This window comes from Vanellus vanellus (genome assembly GCF_965231255.1).
Source record: "Vanellus vanellus genome assembly, chromosome: 1".
Taxonomy (NCBI): Eukaryota; Metazoa; Chordata; class Aves; order Charadriiformes; family Charadriidae; genus Vanellus; species Vanellus vanellus.
In genome coordinates, this window is record NC_138905.1 from 194697284 (window position 1) to 194717840 (window position 20557).

The following is a 20557-nucleotide window of genomic DNA, read 5'->3' on the forward strand; positions in this document are numbered from 1 at the left end:
CCCTTCTTGTGAATGGGCGTCACATTTGCTAACCTCCAGTCAACTGAGACCTCCCCAGATAGCCAGGACTGATGATAAATTATGGAAAATGGCTTGGTGATCACTTCTACCAGCTCCCTCTGTACCCTCAGGTAGAGGGTACTGTTGATGCGGGTGAGAGGATATGTAACGGGAAGATATTATGAAGAAAGGGAAAAAAAACATGGATCTGGCACACTCCGGGGGAAAAAATATTACTTCAGGAAAATATTTTACTCAAGAATTAGTCCACGAGTCCTACTTTGTCACTAGTCAAGGAAAGCACTAATCTGTACCTACCCAAGGAAACGGAGGTGAAAAATTTTGTAGGGAGTCCCCCATTAAAAACTTGTCAAAAACATAACTTTGAAACCATCTGCTCTGACTGCATGCAGTATTGTTCCAGACATTTGTATCTTGAAACAAACACCCTGAAACCTTGTGAATGCATTTTTCCTAATGGAAGAGAACACACTGTTACTCTTCTTTAAGGCTATTTTCAAGATGCTTACGGTATGCGTAAATTTTCTTGTCTTTCACAACAGTCGGAGGCAGCTTCAGTGGTGGTGTCTGGTAGGTAAATATGTCTCTGCTAAGGACACTGGCAGTTCATTAACATACTCTAGGTTTTAATTTGGCTCAGGATAACGTTTCTGAGAATTCCAGACATATTTAGAAAGATGCATGCTTGCTCTCATGTCATTCCAAACTAAATAGGATTTTCTACCAGTAGTAATTCCAATGATTTCAGAAACTGTTTGAGAAATTACTTGTTATTCATACCCAAAGGAACTTGGCTCCTGTGGTTATAAGTATTATCAAAATAATGTAAAATCCCAAACTGGGTGTTGTTGGTTAGAAGTCAAATCTGAAATTATTTGGTGTAAATTAAAAATTATATTATTTAATAAGATAAAGAAGATTCTGCATAGCTTTATTATGTCTTCAGCTAATGTTTTAATCCAATGTATGTATATATGGATGTGTGTAACTGCATTGGGTTTGCGTGGCAAGGCTTTGGTAGCAGGGGGGATACAGGGGTGGCTTCTGTGACAAGCTGCTAGAAGCTTTCCTCATGTCTGATGCCAGCTGGCTCAAAGATGGACCCGCCGCTCGCCAAGGCCAAGCCGGTCAGTGTTGGTGGTAGCGCCTCTGGGATAACATATTTAAGAAGGGGGAGAAAAACCTGTGCAACAGCAACTGGAGCCAGAGAGAGGAGTGACAGTACATGAGAGCAACAGCTCTGCAGACACCAAGGTCAGTGAAGAAGGAGGGGGAGGAAGTGCTCCAAGCACAGGAGCAGACATTCCCCTGCAACCCGTGGTGAAGAGCATGGTGAGGCAGGCTGTCCCCCTGCAGCCCATGGAGTTTAATGGTGGAGCAGATATCCATCCTGCAACCCATGCAGTACCGCACGCCAGAGCCGGTGGATGCCAAAAGGAGGCCCAAAGGAGGCCGGAAACCCATGATGGAGTAGGGTCCTGGCAGGACCTGTGGACTCATGGAGAGAGGAGCCCACACTGGAGCAGGTTTGCTGTCAGGACTTGTGACCCAGTGGGGGACCCACACTAAAACAGTCTGTTCCTGAAGGACTGCACCCTGTGGAAAGGACCCACACCAGAGCAGTTAGTGAAGAAGGGGAAGGACATGGAGAAGTTCATGATGAACTGTCTCCCATGGGAGGGACTCCATGCTGGAGTAGGGGAAAAGTGTGAGAAGTCCTTCCCCTGAGGAGGACAGAGCAAGAGGCAACATGTGATGAACTGACCACAGCCCTCATTCCCTGTCCCACTGTACCATCTGGGGGGAGGAGGTAGAGAATTCGGGAGTGAAGTTGAGCCCAGGAATAAGGAAGGGATGGGGGAAAGATCTTTTAAGATTTGGTTTTGTTTCTCATTACCCTACTCTGATTGGATTGGCAATAAATCAAATTGTTTTTTTCTGAGTTGAGTCTGTTTTGCTCATGACAGTAATTGGTGCATAATCTCTCCCTGTCCTTATCTCAACCAAAGAGCCTTTCATTATATTTTCTCTGCCTGTCCAGCTGAGGAGGGGGAATGATAGAGCAGCTTGGTGGGCACCTGTCATCTAGCCAAGGTCAAACCACCACAGTCACATAAGGAAAATGCTTCTTTTCTTTCTCTTTTTTTTTTTTTTTTTTTACAAAATACAACAACTCTGACTCTCTTTTAGGCATACGTTGCTTCTATTCTATATCTCATGTCAAGTCTAGCATGCTGCTACTCTATGTTCCCTTTATAAAAGAAAGCATTAAGGAAAACAGGAACCAGTGATCAAATAAAGATATGACATAAAACCCTGGAATATAATTAAATCTTCTTTGAAAAGATATAAAAAATTATTTAGTATTTACTGGGTTTGGGGGGGCGGGGAGTGTTGGTGAAATTTAATTTTAAGGCTCATATTTTTAAAACTGAAATCACATCATGGAGAACAGACAGACTATAAAATATTGTACAGGATAGGAATATATCCTGACAAGGATTAGTGAAGCACTGGGGAGTTCACTAGTGCTTTGTTCATATTGTGCAAGAATTATGTAATGTATCTCTAAGAGTTGTGTCAGTATAAAAGCATGTAAGCCTGATTTTTAGAGAATTAGCAGGGAACATACTAAGAATAGTTTGTTCATAGCAGTGGAATTCATTTTCACTGTTTACAGATCTCAGTCTTGCTTTTCATTTTCATACTGACTTCCACCTCGCGTTCTTTCAATTATCCACAAATGTTGCTGGTTGAATAATGGAAGTATTTGTGAACTCGTTTTTCAGTCTGAAATTAGCTTTTGAGGTACATGTGTTTTACAATCTGTTGAGTCCTTGTGTACTCAGTGGATGGGGAAGTCAAGCTTTGTTGTGAAAAGTGAATTTTTATGGCTTTGTACTATACTTTTTGTGTTGAAGGAAGGGCAGGCTGACTCAGCCCTGTCTTACTGGTATTATCAGTAAGAGTGGCCTTGCACAGGCTTACTTTAATTTTTTTTTAATCTCTATCCAAAAGATATCTCCTATAACATACATAGTATGTAAGTAACTTTACAGAGGTAACAAGGAACTAACTGTCTTCTTCTTCTCTCTGTAGTTTGTTGCTCAGCCCAACTGCCAGCAGCTGCTTGCATCCCGCTGGTACGATGAGTTCCCTGGATGGAGGAGGCGACACTGGGCTGTGAAGATGTTGACATGCGTTGTGATAGGACTCCTTTTCCCGGTCTTCTCTGTGTGCTACCTGATAGCTCCCAAAAGCCCACTAGGGCTGTTCATCAGAAAGCCATTTATCAAATTTATCTGCCATACTGCATCCTACTTGACTTTTCTGTTCCTGCTGTTGCTTGCCTCTCAGCACATTGACAGGTCAGACTTGAGCATGCAGGGACCGCCACCAACCATCGTCGAGTGGATGATATTACCGTGGGTCCTGGGTAAATGTATTACTAAAGAAAATACAGTGAAAAGTGTTTTGATGCCTGTGGTTTTGCCAAGTATTCTTGAGGCAGGAAGATACAGTAGAGAGTTCTGGCATGAATTATTGACCTACCAAAACAGGCAAATGGTCCATCTCCTCCAATACCTAGCAAGAGCAGTAGACAACTAGGGAAGAGTTTAAAAACCCAAAGTGTCACCACCTGATATATTACAGTGAGGGAAAGCAAAAGATATTGGAGGTTCCTTCCTGTGATTAAGCAGTGCTCTGAAACATACATATTCATATTCTTTTTAATATCTATTTTCTCTCAGCCATAAATTGTTATGATTCTTTTAAGTGTCCATTTTTTTTTTTAATTTGTTAATCTACTTTTTAAAAAAGGTCCCTTTGCCACAATATATTTTTTTCATGTATTAGAATGAGGCACTGTCATTTCTGGAGTATTATCATTAACCTTAGTTACCTACAGTATGCTTCTTTCTAATATGACAGACCCATCTATTGCAAATAGTGCTGACCAGCATTTTCAAGTGAGTATTTTCTTTACTATTGTAAAATAGTAAAGATAATAAAATACCATATGCAGAGTATTTTTTCTGTGCAAAACCGTTGATGAGAACTTGTCACTCAACTTCACACATAGATCTTGACATGCCAAAGTGGGTTTTATCATTAACCTGTCTTTTTAAAAAAAAAGAGCCTGGAGCCAGGCTCTTTTCAATGGTTCCCAGTGACAGGACGAGGGGTAATGGGCACAAGTTAGAACACAGGAAGTTCCGTTCAAATACACGGAAAAACTTCTTTACGGTGGGGGTGACGGAGCACTGGCACAGGCTGCCCAGGGAGGTTGTGGAGTCCCCTTCTCTGGAGATTTTCAAGACCCGCCTGGATGCAGTCCTGAGTAATGTGCTCTGGGCAATCCTGCTTTAGCAGGGGAGTTGGACTAGATAATCTCTAGAGGTCCCTTCCAACTCTGAAAATTCCATGATTCCATGAAATCAGAGCCCATATTAAAAAAACCCACAATTTGAGAAGGGTAAGGGCTAGTTTCAGTTAAAGGCAGTCCTAAAATTTTGATGACCAGTTCGTCTCCAGTAAACGTGCAGTGGGAAAAGGAAGAACCTCCATTGCTCTCAACCTCTGACACTGTTGTTTTCTTAGGAAAGGGTTTAAGTAAGTCATCATCCCAAAGCACTTGTTGGAAGAAGCCATTAACCCTGAGAATTATGACTATCAAGATGACTATCATTTCTAAAAGCAGCATTAATATTTGCAGTATAGACTCATATGGTCAGATTATGCCAGTACTGCCTGTGCTGAATAAGCCCGTCCTCCACAAGCAGTACAGGTCAAGTCAAGGGAAGTGCTTGCGTAAACAAATATTCATAAGCATGAATGAAGATCAATAGTCAGATACCATGTGGTCAAATAGCTTGTCGTTAAATCTAGACCATAATGTTCAGAGAAACCATGCCTTCCAAAATCTCTTGCATCTAAACCGAGGTATTTTATCTCTAGTGGTTCCTAACTGGTGGTTTCCTGTAGTTCCAATTTGACATTTGCTGGGTTCAGCTTTCAGACTTTGGTTGCTGCTGTGCCTTAGCCCACCCAAATAATAAGGCCCCAGATTCATCCGTCATAATCTCTGGCAATTCATAAGGTACCCAAGTTCCCTCTGTCACTGAAGGAGTCAGACACACAACTCCATTTCAGCTCACAGAGTGTGATGAACATGTCTATTTCAGCCTTTGGGTTTGGTTTGTTTTTTGTTGTTTTTTTTTTGTAAAGGAATGAATCTCAGCCAAAACCTGCTGTTTTCATATTCACATACATACAAACTGCAGCCTAGTCATCTTTTAATAAACTAAATAGTTTCATTAGTTCTTTATCAGTAAGCTAAGGTTAGTTTCCAGGCCACAGTTTAGCCTGTCATCTTATATCTTCAAACTATACAGTCATGCAGTATCCTTAAAAAGAGTAAATGAAGCACTCTTGAATTACACAAGGGAGCCTAAATCTGAGGTACATAGATAGATCTTTGCCTTTTTCTGGATGTAGATGAAAAATGCTGAAGTCTGAGACAAAACATGACCAAGTAAAACCTTTTCCCAAAGCAAAGGTTATCCTGGAGCAGCTACAGCATGTCAAAACTATTAACATTTTAAACAATCGCATTCTTTGTTTGTCTTCTCTTAATTCAAATAGTTCTACGTGTCATTTGCATTTTAATAGCTACCTCCCTTAAAATGAAGAGAGGAAGAGGACTTTACTTTGCAGGCTTCTCATCGACATGAATTTCAGTATACGTATATTTCATAGAATTTAAGAAGTTTGAAGATTGTCCGTAATGATCTAAGCTCTCCAATGATCAAACACTAATAGCATTTGCCTACTACTATGTAATAGAAGGCCAAATGTGCATAATTAGCACACATTAAAGTGTCACTAGAGTAGCAGGCTCAGAGGAAACCTGTATAGGGCTGTATTTCCATGGAGACTATTGATTTTACATTTTAAAAGTCTGTTAAGGAAACTTCTGCATTAGTTTTGTCTTTTACACGTTTAAATGATTACACACGTGGTGTTATAGAATGTGGCAATTATCTGTGGAACAATAAGTCAGTATAACAAGGCTAATGTTATAGCTTTAAGCAGCAGTCCTGGAAAAATCTCTTGGAAAGAAGAGTCAGAATCTCCTGTCTTTGCATTTAAACAAATAAGAAGCAAGCTTTCGCTGGTAAGGAAAATGAATTCTTGTTATTCGCTGTTGATTCAAGTCTCCCTAGCATGCCAGATACTTCACACTACAGAAACATAGGCCTGTTTCCTATGCTTGAGAATCCGTCACCACTGAAAAAAAAGGACAGGAAAAACAAGAACCCCATCTTGGGGAAAAAAAAAAAAATAAGGAAGAACAATATTTTCCATCATCAAATTCCCCATCCAGTTGCTGAGTGGCCTCTGAGCATAATAACAGTGATGCAAAGGGGAAATCAAATAAGGTCCGGCTTCACCCTCTGTGTGTCTTGGCTGGAGCTCACGTAAGGATCATATTGATCCCTGTAGACTTGCCATACCTCGTCTGCTCTAAACCCTAGCTTCAAACTTAACAGTGACCATGCTAAATGTCCTTGCAATGGGCATTTGGCTCACCAGGGAGTGCTACAAAATTCAGAGGAGAAAGCCAACAACGAGACAAACTTGGTGCTTAGTAGATGCGGTTAAAAATTTCCCTGCCAGTTATTCAGGGTGGCTGCAGCAAAAGAACATTTTTTAGGCAAATTTGTTTTGATGAGTTTGTTGCTCTTTTATGGACATCTTTAAATGTTCATCGTAATTATGTTGTTCAGAATAGTGCCTGGAGCAGGAATGCAGCCTTACTGAAGCCGTTCCCCATCCTTTCTGTCAGTGGTTTATCCTATTGGAGTATGTGAATCTATAGAGAATGTGGATGCTTGGGAACTGTGCAAACTGCAGACGTTTGTGGTCAACAAACTGCTGGTGGGATGTATGGGAGTGTACAGTTTTGTCAGTACTTAGCACAATGTACATCCAAACTGATGGCACAGCAACACACTTCAGAGTAAGTGATCATCGAGGTGGCAAGTACATTGTGCATCATCTTCTAAATTTGTTCAAGAAAGCGTTGTGTAAAAAATTAAAAGGGTTAGTACAAATGGATGCGTTCCAGGGAGCAGATATAAAGGAAAATATGGACAACAAGATGAAACAGTACATAAGCAGTAGTGACAAATAAAGTGCAGAAGAGGAAAATAATCCCAGACAAAGCTGAAACACAACTTCAGTCAGAAAGGATAATGACCACTCAAAGGCATTTAGTCCAAACTACTGCTAAACTACTGCTCAACATAGGCTAACTACAAAGATAGCTCAGATTGCTCAGGTCCTTGTCTCGTCAAATCTTGAATTTCTGCGGGGGTGGATATTCCTCTGCCTCTCTCATTAACCTGTGCCTGTGTCTAGCCACTGGTGAGCTTTTTTCCCAGTATCGGTTGGAATATCCCATGCCATAATGTGCAACCATTACTTCTTGTCCTTCCACCGTGCACCTCTAGGACAAGTCTGGCTCCAGTTATTGGTAAGCAGCAATTTCATTAGTGGATGACAGCAGTAATAGTCCTCCATTAGTGTCCTCTTCTCGAGGCTGAACAAACCCAGCTCCCTCAGCCTCTTCTTGTACATCATGTAGTCCAGCCCCCAGTCACCTTGATGGCGTTTCACTAGCTTCACTTCAGTCAGTTAATATCTATTTTTTGTTGGAGATCCCAAAACTGGACCTACTAATGAAATTATTTATTTAAACATCAGGAGAGCCACTTCTTGTCAGGACTGCCGGCTTCATGCCATAACAGGACCTTTTACTCAGTTTCTTGTAGATTTACCAGGTTTAAAATATTTAACATTTTCTGTGTAGATGATTTTATTTTATTCTTTGGTTGTTGGTGGTGTTGGCTGATAAGTGTCTTTGTGTGTTTGAGATTTAATCTAGAATGGTGTTGCTGTTTCCAAAACTGAGGCCAAAGAAAAATGTCTTGTTTTGATTATGATAAAAAAAGACTCAGGAGGCTTTTTACTTGGGAAAACACTTTCAATGGTTCCATGACCTCCAGTTAAATTTGGGTAGCCTTTGTAAATGTGTCTTCCATCTAAAATGCAGCTACAGACTCTTCTTTGGTTTCTGAATCCCATCCATAGTGTCAAATCAGCCATAACCAGTGGCAAGCATGTGATCTGTGGACAAGGATACCCCAGCACTTAGCAAACCTAGAAGCTTTTACTTTATCCTGTCTTCTAATCGTTTCCCTAAGCATTCAGGATCAGTCACAATTTAGGCTAGATGGAACAGTGCTCTGCCTATTTTTAATGGCCTTTTACAGTAAATAGAGTACAAAAAATAAAGGGGGTTCTCTAATGATGACTGTCTGAATGTTCATTTTAAATACACTTTTATTGACCGTGGAAAACTTCCTGCCCACAGGCAGTGCTTTAGAGCTGCAAACAGGGACTCTGCTTTTACAAGATAATATAAAATTGTCATATATAGACAAGTATTCAGTGCAGTCAGATGTTTTCTTGTAAAGACAATATTTTGCTGATGGAAGCAGGTTTTGGCAGGATCCTGAGATACTCTTTGGACTTCAGTCCTGTTTTCAATTGAGTAGCATTTTCTTGCTCCTCCAGCATTCAAATATTTCACATTTTCATAACATTACAATAATGTAGCTTGAGGATAAAGAAAACATAAAAAGCCTGCAGTGTGCGTGTAAAGCCTGGCTTTGATGCTTTTGCTTCCTAGTAGGGGCCCTTAGTAAGGAGGCTAAAGACACCTGTTGGGTTTTCTGTCTTCTTTAATTCTCTCTTCTTAATTTTCCCTTTCTCCCATTTTTAGCAGGAGTGGTGAATGTTTCATCCCCACCCCATTATTCCTGCCCCAGAACTCTCCTGGCATAGAGGTTCAGTCTGAGAAAAGTCGTGTTTCCCGTTCCCTGTGCAAGAATTTTAGCCATAAAGCTGTAGTGCCAAACATTCACACTACTCTCGGTGGACATAGTTTAAACATTTCAGGAAAGGAAGATGTTTCGGATGCTGAAACTCAAGTCTTAACGTAGACGTCTGTCTGAAGCCCTGAGATAGGCTTCTAAGTGATGGTGAGACGCAGTGTTTGAGACTTATTTCTCTTTCCAATTCCTGCTGTTCCTTGTGTCCAGGCTGTCTTAGCATTCAGTATTCATAAACTGTGGACCTCAGCTAGGTGCTTGAAACTCAAAGTGAGCATAAAATGCAATTTACGGAGAATTTAGGTCTCTTGCCTGGTGAATTTTACTTTCAGCACTGTGTACTTAATTTAGACATTGAATCACGGAATATTTCAATGACTAAACCCCTTCATGGGACTGGGCTCCAAAATATGAAGTTTAGAACCTCGGTATCAAGACGTTTAAATCTTTACATGCCTGTTAATAGGAGAGAAGAAGAAGAGCCGTTTCCTACATCCCTAATTATCCACTTTTGGCTGTGCCTAGAGCTGGTCTCTACAGGAATCTGAGAGCTTTTGAGCAATGCTGTACAGGACTTTCTGTGTTCCGTAGACTATACATTCATTTATTCTACCTGCAGGCCTTGCGTCTCTTTGTGGATTTTAAGCCTTGTGCATGCCTGAAAACTGTATTTCTTACTATTAACTACATGATAAGAACATCTTCATTACATTATGCTAGCAACACAAGAGGATGTAGTAAGTACTGGAAAAGTTAAGAAGCCTGCAGATGTTTGGAGATACAACACTTTAATGAATATTAGATTGCAGTACTGTACACATTGGATAGATATTGTTTTATAAATTAAGGCTGTCTATGGTAATAGTTAGGAGAGAAGCCTTGCTCCTTACACTCTCCACAATATTTTTGTGAAAGCAAGAAAATATTTTCTGTATTAAATCAGTTTTGATAAAGACATACCACAAACCATTTCAAAAAAAGCCCTGGAGTTTAAAGGATAATGAGTAAAATTATGCATGCTCTGCTCATCATGTAAACCTGTTGAGCTTAATAGAGATTTACAAGCAATAAATGAGGATATACTTTTTCTTTAAAGAGATTTATAGACTCCTATGCAAAAAGAATGGACCAATACTTTTTGGCTGGCTAAATTTCTGTTTACAACATTATTGTAGAACAGATGACAAAAGCAGAAATGTAAAGAATTTCTGTACTCTATCTCCATATTTAGCTCCATAGCCCCTTACTCCAAACTCAGGCATTTGCCTATTTTGGTTGTTGTGAATTAGGAGATTAAATCAAAGCAAACATAAAGAAAACAACTCCGGTGCCTACAAAGAGGCGACTTAGGTGCATGAACCTGAAATGGTTTGGATGAGCATCTCTGATTAATTTGAACTTTATTAACCCTGTTAGCCAACTCGTATTGAACATAACAGTCAATCCAAAGTTACAATTTATTTCGCATACACTCCAGGACATTAAACTTCTTTTCTTGGCTTATATTCCTATTCTTTACCAAAACCCTGGTTTACGGAGTTAAAAAAAAATAGAAGAAAAAGGGTCAATAATGTTAAGATAGATGTAGCAAGTTAAATCTCCTTTAATCTTCCACTGTGATAATGAACTGCAGTTCATTTGCATTTCAGAACATTTTGCAAAGGAAATTCAAAAGACTGCTTAAAAAAATTACACGTGTTTGCTTTTGGCATTTATAGGAGTACCGTGAAAGTCAGACTTCTCGCTATTCGAGTTATGAAAGAAAGCATGCCGTCTAAAGATACTGGCTACGGTCCCTTCTAAAGATACGAGGTTAAGGGAACAGCTATCCCAATTCTGTGGGTGCCTTTCTGCATAAGAACTCAAACAAATGAAAAATCTGATTTATTGGACTAGATGGTGAAACTAAGCCATAAATATTTGTGGGGCTGTTCAATGCTGATTATCCAAACCATTTGCACCTGCTATTCCACAGTGGGTGAAATACATATGTAGAACACCATAATTCATAATGCCACGCCTAGACCAGTTTCATTTGCAGCTGATCCCTGTTTCTTAGAAATTATACTTTTCCTTGAATCTAGAGTAAATGCACTGCTGGTACATCATCAGTACTGAATGCTTTCAGTTCTGATAGAGTATAGTTCATCCAAAAAGCACAAATGCTCTATAATCCTTGTATTATTCATCACCTTTTCACTGCGCTCCAGAGGCATTACTAAACTCATCTTCACCGCTTCTGTGGGGGAAGGAATTAAATTCAAATGTACAGATAAGAAAGTGAAGACAAAGAGTGAATTGAGGTTAGATATCAAATATTCTGAATGTTGAGTCGTGTGTACAGATAATTTAAACCAGCAATTCCCAGACTCAGTTTGCTTGAGTATAACAGTCCTGGGAAGAGAGCTGGGACACAGATGGTGACTCTGGCCATGTCATTCCCAGCTCTTTGCCTGACCTGACACAGGACCCAGACACTGTGCACAGTTGTTCCTCTCCCATTTCCCTGTGCCCAGGGGAAAGCAGAAAGCGTGCTTTTGGTTTTGTGCATGCTCCTTTAAAATAGCTGTATTCTGATAAAAAAATATGCCCCAGAGTTTGGGAGCCCCTGAATTACGCCAGGATGCCTCTCTGTTCTTCTTCTCACCTTTATATAGCTTCAGCAGAGATCGGTTCATCAGCCCAGGTGTAAAACAGAAGAGATATTTCAAGCTTTATCAATGCTCACTGAATTCCCTGAAATGACTGTCCTTTGCTTCAGAGCGCTTTAGATCATTAGCAGCTTGTCTCGCTTCTTGTTGTAGCTGTGAAAATCTCTAGATAACATAGTAGAGCAAAGTTGAGTTTGTCAGTTAAATGGTTTTGCAGTCCAGTGAAAATATGTTCTCCAAGAGGCGTACTAAAAGGTTGTTGTTGAACTTGGCATGCAGAGATTGACCCTGAAGAACCTCTTGCTTCCCATCGCTTAATGGTAAGGAACAAAAATAGCGCAGAGCAACCAACCTTTTGTGGGAAAGGTAAGGACAAAATTAGCTAGGGATCCACAAATCTCTTTAAAACCAAAAATAGTTCAGGATATTGCCTTTCATATCTTTCTCTGAAAAATCTTGATGTTATTATTTACAGTGAGACTTTAACTGTAGTTCTATTTATAAACAACAAAAGGCAGTGTTGTGGAGATGGCATAACATTGTTGTGAATTTTTACAGTTGATGAAAAATGTATTCGTTTTTTTGTAGTTGCTCAAAATTCAGTACGAGAAAGGAATTTAGACAAGGTATACCTAGGATTTTTTCTCTTAGAACTTAATATACCTTTGAACGGATTTCATAGGGGAGGTTTTTGTTGTTGTTGGCTTCTTTTGCATGGGGATGAGAGACATGTTACTTAGGAGTAAAATCACATGTCTGGGTAGCTGTGAATTGATAATTGAATCAGTCAGGATAGATCCAGGATTTTTACCATCTGAACGTTATCTGTCAGGCTGCACAAAAAGCTATTGTGTCTAACCCAAGGCTTTATCCAAAGGGACAGAGAACATTCATAATAGTATTGAGGTGCTGCCCGGCTTAAAGTTGTAAAGTGTGAGTGTGCAAACCAAGTCTGACTTTATGAACAGAAAAGTAGGTCCACATTTTTTAAAAGGTATTTCAGTGTCTAACATCCAAGGATTTCAAGACTGGAAATATAGCTTCAAAATCTAAGTCTATAGCTAAATATATAAAAATAAAAGTCTTATCAGTGTGTATCTACTTGTATATACTTACATCAGTATGTATCTATTATGATGTATCTACATATACAAAATTCTACAGATTGATCATATGTAGTATGTGATATCTCATTACTCAGTTCTTAATGATTTTTAAAAGTCTTATGAGAGAATTATAATGAAAGATGGTATTTTTCTAAGAAAAGTCTTACTCTATTTCAGTGCCTTTTGTTCTTCAGTAAGAAACATTTTAAATTCTATCCATTTTGTTGCCTTGGATAAAATTTATTTTTACAATATGTAGGGTTTATTTTAGAAGAATGAACTTTTTTCATCAATGTTCAGAAATGTTTACCTCAAAAAGAAAATATACTTAGCACACAGATTCCATTTTTTTTCTCCAAATTTGTTTTATCTGATCTATTTTAATTCCTTTTTTGCATCAGGCAAACTGGACTTCAGTCAAATGGTTGCATTGATCATCTTGCATGTATAATACTTCACACTGCTATACAAAAACTCTCCATGGCGTTTGTCATTCCTAGGGCCTCATGTGGTCTGTGGGATTCTTGCCCTGAATTTATGTCTATTTGATGCTATTAAAACCACAGGAAGTTTAATGAATTTTTTTTCTATTATCTCAGCCTGTTTCAAAATATCCATGCTGTTATTTTTCTTTTACTGCCGCAGTGTCTATTTATAAACAATGCAACAAATTCTTGAAAGTCTCCCCTTCAACTTTTCAATTTAAGTCCTTGATTAATGAGGTGGAAGAGCTGCATAATGTTGATAATTTTCTTTCAAGTGGCAATAAATGATAAAAGCAGGTTGATGAGGAAGGGGTAGGTGAGGGTATAAGAGGCAGGTGTGAAATCTAGCTGGTGTGAAGAGATAGGAAGGGCACAGTTGGAGAAAAGAGATAACCAGAATATAGCAAAGATTATCCAGCTAAAACACTGAAATCTGCTCTGGGGGGAATTATTTCCGCTAAATACAGGCACCTGGAAGTTTGACATCTGTTTTAATTCAGCCTAATCCTCCATTACTCCCTTTTCAGTAAGTGGGAAGATCGAGCCACCTGCAGATGACAGGATTATCTCACAAACAAACCTTGGAGACTCTTGTTTCCTCCCAGGGAGGTAAAGACACCTTTGGGCACTGAACTTGTCCCCAGCCTGACTGTCTAAAGGCTCTTGCTCTCAGATCTACCCCTTGTATTTGGCTGGTTCCTCTTAGCGGTTTTTCCCCAGCACCTGAGTGCAGACTGGTGGTACCCCTCTGCTTTGTTGAGATGCGGTCTTTCTTGCTGCCAAACACGTAGCTCTGACATGAGCCGTGTCACATGTGATAACATTGCCACTTTGGCACATTAATAAGCAGGCAATGCCTGGGCTCTATATCTCTTTCCTGCCTGTAGCAATGCCCCCATTAGACAGTCTTGTCACTGCATGTCTTCTCTTCTTCTATCATGTCAGGTCGTACTTTGGAATTGCCCAAAAGTCTCCTTAGATAATAAAGTCAGGTTGTGTCCAGTCTTCTAAATAGAAAAGGGAAGTGGACAATAGAAAAGGGGAAAAGACATTTCTGGATGTCTTTTTCTTTTTCTTCTTCTTCTTAAATACATAATTTTTCCTAGGATTTTCCTCATTCTTCCAATGGATGTAACAGAACAAAATTGGCATATTGTATCAGACCCTGTGAAGATAACAGCTGACTGATCCCCTGATCATTCTTCCTCCCAAAAAAAATAAAGATATGCTCTACAACAAGATTTCAAGACCTCTGGCTATGTGACCATAAATTAATCCTAAACAGCACAATTTGTAATCCCTGAGATTCGTTGCTCAGAATAGCTCTGTCATCTAAGCTCACCAGTCCTTAGAAAAGTCTTCTGCTTTGCAGAAAGTATCCAGGATTTCAGAGTACGCTTTTCTAAGATAACCCTTCAGGTACGCTCAGGAGGATTTACAGAACTCCAGAGATCCCAGTTCTTCCAGCATTCATTGCTCTAATTGAGCATCTCTCAGGATACCTAACCGTGGAGACCTGGTACCTCCAAAGACTCTGATCTCAGCTTTCATGGTGAGATTGCCCTGGAGTTGTGGATTTTGGCAATCAACCTTAAGATTTTGTACCTTCAAAGATTTGCCTTCAGGAAGACGTGTCTGGGAAGCTCTACTGTGCATGCATGGATTGTGTGTCTGTCACAAACATAACATCCACCAGTCAGCCTAGCTTCAAGTTCTTTGGAGTCCCATAAGATCTCAGTAACTGTATTTATATATGGAATTTGCACTTAGATTGTTTGGCTGGCAATAAAGACTAAACTATCACATCTCCAGTACAGAAAAAAAAAAAAAAAAAAAAGTAGGATTTCCAGTTTTCCATAATCATTTGCTTGAAAAGAACAAGCCCTGCATCAGAGTGAAAGTAAAAGCTTTCCTGAACTAAGAAAAAAAATTAGAACCACCACCATTACAATGTCAAAGTATACTCAGAATTTTCAGCTGCCAAACAACATCAGCATTACTGGTAGTTTGGGTTAATTGTGTTTCTAACTCGAAATGATCAAATTTACAATAGCCATATACTTTCTTCCACTGTTCTATAATAGGTCAGTATTTCTCTGTTAGTGTCAACTTTACATTTCATTTTCTGAAGCCCAGGAAATGCTTGGAAGAACATTCTATCTTTTCACTCACAAAAGAGATCAAATGCAGCAGCATTAGTCAGCATTTCTTTTTCAATCTGTACATAATTCTATTATATTTTAGGCAGTGCTATCAAAGCATATGATGCTGAGCAACAGTCTTACAGAGAACAGCCTTGGTGCACTTGTGTCAGTTCAGGTTGTGAATCATGGAGTATCTCAGCAGAAGACATTAATGAACCTACAGCCTCTTGCTTAAGCATTCATCTTAATCATCCCAACCTATTTCTGCTCTGTTTTTAAAGTATACATTAAAGGGAATGCTTAACTGTGATGAATTACAAAAGAGTTTATTTAATTCTATGAATGTGTATTGATTTCCATAAAACCTATCCATGCAACTGTCTGCTTTCTGTGCCATAGCGGTGTTCCCAGTGTCAAGATCCTGGGGCTACGCCTGTATTATTAAATAAAAAAGACCAAGGAACTGTTCTCTAACACTGAGGCTTAGGAGCCATATCCATGTTACACCGCCTTTGGCTCCGGGTCTCCTCTGAGCCTGGAGCCAGTTCTCCTCAGGCTTCTGCAGCACAACGGTTATTTTTATGTGCCGTTCTGCAGTTGAAGCAGGGGTGATTCAGAGCAGCATCTGAAAAGCGAGGGGTATATTGCAGCCTACAAAACAGCTGCTTTTATGACATGCTGATGCTTAACATGTTCTGTCTAAAAGGTGGTGGAAGAGCAAGCCGGGACATTTGCCAGTGCATGGGATGTGTGTTGAAGGTTGGATAAGACTGTGGAGGGAAGGGGTAGCCAGACCCGCTGTTGTCATGTTCACACTGTGTGTCAGGAGTGACCAGCTCTTTAAAGAGTAGGTGGTTAATTCATTTCACAGGCTGAAACAGGCAGGCATTTAAGAGCCTGCCTAGTGGCCCTGTGAAGGTGTATTTGTTCCCATTTTGATAGCACTTGGGCAGTTAATAGCAGCAGTGGATGCTGTTATCGGATATTAACCTGCCATGCGATAATGTTCAACTGTTTTCTTACTGTGACTCATCACAATTGATTGCAGCTTGAAAATAAATGTTAGCTTCTTAAGACTGCTATATTTTGTATATTAGTTTTATCTGATAACCTAAAGATAGAGTTGCAATCAGCCTGTCTAGGTTGCTGTAGACACTAAAATGGGCACATCCCACTTTCCTGTCTACATGTTCCAACCATGGTCCTTTTCCAGAATTTTTTCCCCCAGCTCTGCAGAATGCTGAAATAGTGACGGTGGCATGGCTGAAAATGAGCCCTATGAAAATAAGAGTTGCTGGATCAATCAGATGATTCGGATAGTCCCGAGGCTTGTGATTACAAGACACAGAAACAAGATGGGAACGCGTGGCTCAGATTTGAGAGGAGAAGAGAGTGAGGAAGGGAACCTTTCCTTTTGAAAGCAATCAGGAGACAGAAAGACTCAAGCCAAAACACTACAAAATGAAATTGTATTCCTCCCATCTATCCCCCTCCTGCCTTCCAAATAACTCAAAAACCTACCTGACACAAGCAAGAATAGGCCAGGAATTACTTCTTAGGGATCACCTTTGACAGAAGACACAAGTTTTCCATGCAGTCAACTAGAAGACCATTGAAACAAAATGTTAATGTTCAAGGTGAATTAAGCCCAGACTAGAGTGATGCAGGACTCTATGGGCCACTGCACAAAATCTGTTCAACATTTACTAAAGAAACATGTGATAAGCAGGTAGAGAAAAGCCATGTTGAATTAACTGTATCTCAACATCTATATATGAGAGATTGGTCTCTTTTGTGGTGAATTTTGTCCCTTTAATGAGCATAAAACTAAGAAATCCCTTTAAGAAAAGAATTAACTGCAAAAAATTAAAAGCTCTATTGGTATTTTTATCAAAAAAAGCTCCGTCGATAATAACATGAAATATGCGTCTAAATGTTCCATGTTGTTTTATCATAACATGTTATACAATAATGTGTAGTATCTTCTTCAGAGAGGCTTTAATGTTTATAACGTTAAAGAGTCTCCACACAGTTGTCTCTGGAGCTGTTAAATCAAGTTCATGTCAGACAACTTGCAAAATTTCCCATTGGGATTGAATATTTCTGTATCGCTTTGTGTCCAGTGCAATGCATGCTCTGCAGACCTGAAATCAGTTTCCATTCCTTCATGTCCCAAAGAAAGGAATCAACAAAAAATATTCTGCTGGAGTCACTGATCTTTCCTATGGAAAAGGGATATTTCAGTTCAGCATTGACAACAATAGAAACTCTCTTCCTTATTGTGTGGGTTCCAATTGAAATAAATTAATGTGTTGGATTGATTCCTGCAGTCATAAATTTTCCAGTTTGAATTATATTGCAGAAGATACCAAGGACAGAGTTGGCTTTGGTGACTGGTTTTCAGACTCTTTTGCTACTTATTAGGATACACTGGGAAAAGAGACTGAAGAAAGCAAAAGAAAGTGCCCTTATACAAGCAGAAATTTTTTTTTTTTTTGGTTTTGCCTGACAAATTAATTCCGGAAACATTAATGGGAAGATAAAATTTCACCTAACTAGATGTGTAATTTAAAGCACTTATCCACCTTCCCTTTATAATTAATGTAAGGAGAATCGATCTGTTGTGAGATATGTGTCTAGAATAGTCACAGCCTTTTTCATTTAATATTCACGCTTAATGAATTATGTTCTGTTTACAGGTTTTATCTGGGGTGAAATTAAACAGATGTGGGATGGTGGACTACAGGACTACATTCATGATTGGTGGAACCTCATGGATTTTGTAATGAACTCCTTGTACTTAGCAACAATCTCTTTGAAAATTGTTGCATTTTCAAAGGTAAACTTTTTTTAAAATTCAGCAGAATATTTCAGAATGTTTAAGGCTTTTTCAAACTTTGTTCTGTATTTGGAGGTTCCCAGGCTTAGCAATGCAAGAGATGTATGATGTGCTCATTGAATCTTCTGCAGCTATGACAGGAAGCTAAACCAGGATGGGAGCGAACACAACTTGTGATTTATACTTTTTTCTTCTTGGTCCGGATAGTCTTTTCTTACTTTTCTAACTTGATCCTGAAGACTCATACTGTCATTTTCTTGGAAAAGGAAAATTACTGTTAATATTTAATGTTTGCACAAAATTATGCTCTGTGTTAGTCTTTGCCTATTTTTCAGTAAGAAATTATTGCCCCTAATACAATTTTACGCACCATGCAAAACTTCTGGACAAGACTACAAGAGAAATATTTACTCCAAATTAAGGGGAAGAAAAAGCTAAAGAGCAAGATTTTAATTTTGTTTTGAAAATTTATGATAAGTGCAATATGAAAAAGTAAAGCCGAAGGATATAAAATGGTCACTTGTGGCTGGGTATGTTCATTTTCTCATCCTTTTAATGGACTGTTTATGAGTAGTTTTATATTCCCACTGTTTGAAGTATCTTCCAGCAAAACGGCCCTTCTTTCCAAAGCCATGGAACACGTTGCATTTTGTATGTTTTCAACATGAATCCGTAATATGATAGAATTTCCTCATAAAATGAAATACTTTCATCAAAAAAATGGTCTCAAACTCAAGGAAACCACATCTGAAGCGAAATGAAAGCATTTCTCAGCATCTGTCATGGAGCTCTTCTCACACCCGAGTAAAGATAACAAGCCCATTTTTACTGGCCAGTGTGATCAGCGTCGTATTTCAGCTGTTGCAAGTTCCCTGCCACCAGCTACCCTGTATGCATGGAAGGAGAGTCTCTCCTCTGCCAAGATCCTTTTGGCTGGGAAAAGAAGAGGAGACAGCCGTCAGGTAGCTGGTTACAGCTCCCTATCCTCAAACAGCAGCGCTTCCTGCTGCAGCCCTGCCATAAGTATAGAGGAATGTAGGAACCTCTAATTTATATAATCTTGTGTCTATTCAGAAGGGTCTGTCGGTCAGCCGGTCCGTGGGGGGGATGAGCAAAGACCTGTGAAGCCTTGACAGGCCAGCCGCCTCCTGTGACAAAAGGTTTCTGGCACGCTGGCTCTCTGGCTGCAAACCTTGGGAAGTCTTCTCACTCAAAGAAATTCAGAGCTGTTGCCTAAAAGAGCAAGATGCTCGAAAGTGTGAGGAGAGCTGTCATTTAAAGCCGATGAATTGTCTTTTTACACACAAGGATGCCTTATCGTAAAGCAACCGGAAAATAAATAGTCGTTTCACTGTCCGTGTAACCAAGTGAGCAGTTCATTGAAAATGCGTGTTTCCAAAGCATTGGAGATGACCAATTATTCACTTTAGAGTGATATTAATTAGAAGACATTATAATCCTTTCGTCTCCCAGGCGGCTTCTGCTTACGGTGACCAGACTCCAAGGTGACAGTATCTGGTGTAATGTGCATTCATTACTCTACAGATTAGTGCTTGCGTGCCAGTCATAATCAGCACAGTGCATGAAGCACTATCTTTGGTTCTGTAGCTATTGGTTTTACTGCATGTGCGATGTTGCACCCAAATACTTTTTGTTCCTTAAAAATGCCTCAGTTTTGGTAGGCAATTGAAACGCATGATGATGTAACGAACAGAGTAACGCAAGTGCAACTTAATACCCGGCCACACTTCCTTCAAATACCTACAACAGAGTTCCCCGCCTCTATGCCAGATGAGATTGAAAGGACGCCAAATGTAACCAGAACGTTTTGATGTAAAGGTTTTATTTTCATTCCCTAAACCTTACAAGGTAGGTTTTTCTAAAATACAGCTTTTCTGTATGTATTGAATCAAATCTACAGCCCGTTTTTCTTAGATGTATTCTACCTTCTATGAATCAGCTCAAGCCACCTAAAAAAAAGTTTTAACCAACTCCCTTGAATAAAAATATGAGACTGCTCTCATACTAATCTCCCGTGTGATAGATGTTCCCAGAGAAAAATGTAGTGTTTATTGCCTGTTCAGGGCTCTCTGACCGACCCAGTAGTTAAGCAGATGGATATTTACATCAGCTGATGGGATAGTGTAAAATACACCAGAGTGTAATTTCAGGATGAGAGAACTGCTAAGATAAGTCAAAGTTATCTGTTTCATTGCCAGTATTCAAATAAAATGAATACTTCTCATACTTCTCAAAGGACTATGCTTTTTGTCTCTGATCGTATATCAACATGTGAGGTCTTTTTAAACTATCCAGTAGATCCACTGAAAATGCTCTCTCCCCAATAAACA

At 39.4% G+C, this 20557-nt stretch overlaps 1 protein-coding gene across 1 annotated transcript in view; it reads left to right on the forward strand.

Annotated features, from left to right (window-relative positions):
- Nucleotides 1-20557, forward strand: part of TRPC4 (transient receptor potential cation channel subfamily C member 4) — a gene marked incomplete at its 5' end in the record, with an annotated part of 98407 nt that overhangs the window by 54573 nt on the left and 23277 nt on the right. The window contains 2 exons of the mRNA XM_082498224.1: nt 3121-3457; nt 18067-18206. Coding sequence (XP_082354350.1) covers nt 3121-3457; nt 18067-18206 — 477 coding nt within the window. The remainder of the gene's footprint in view (nt 1-3120; nt 3458-18066; nt 18207-20557) is intronic.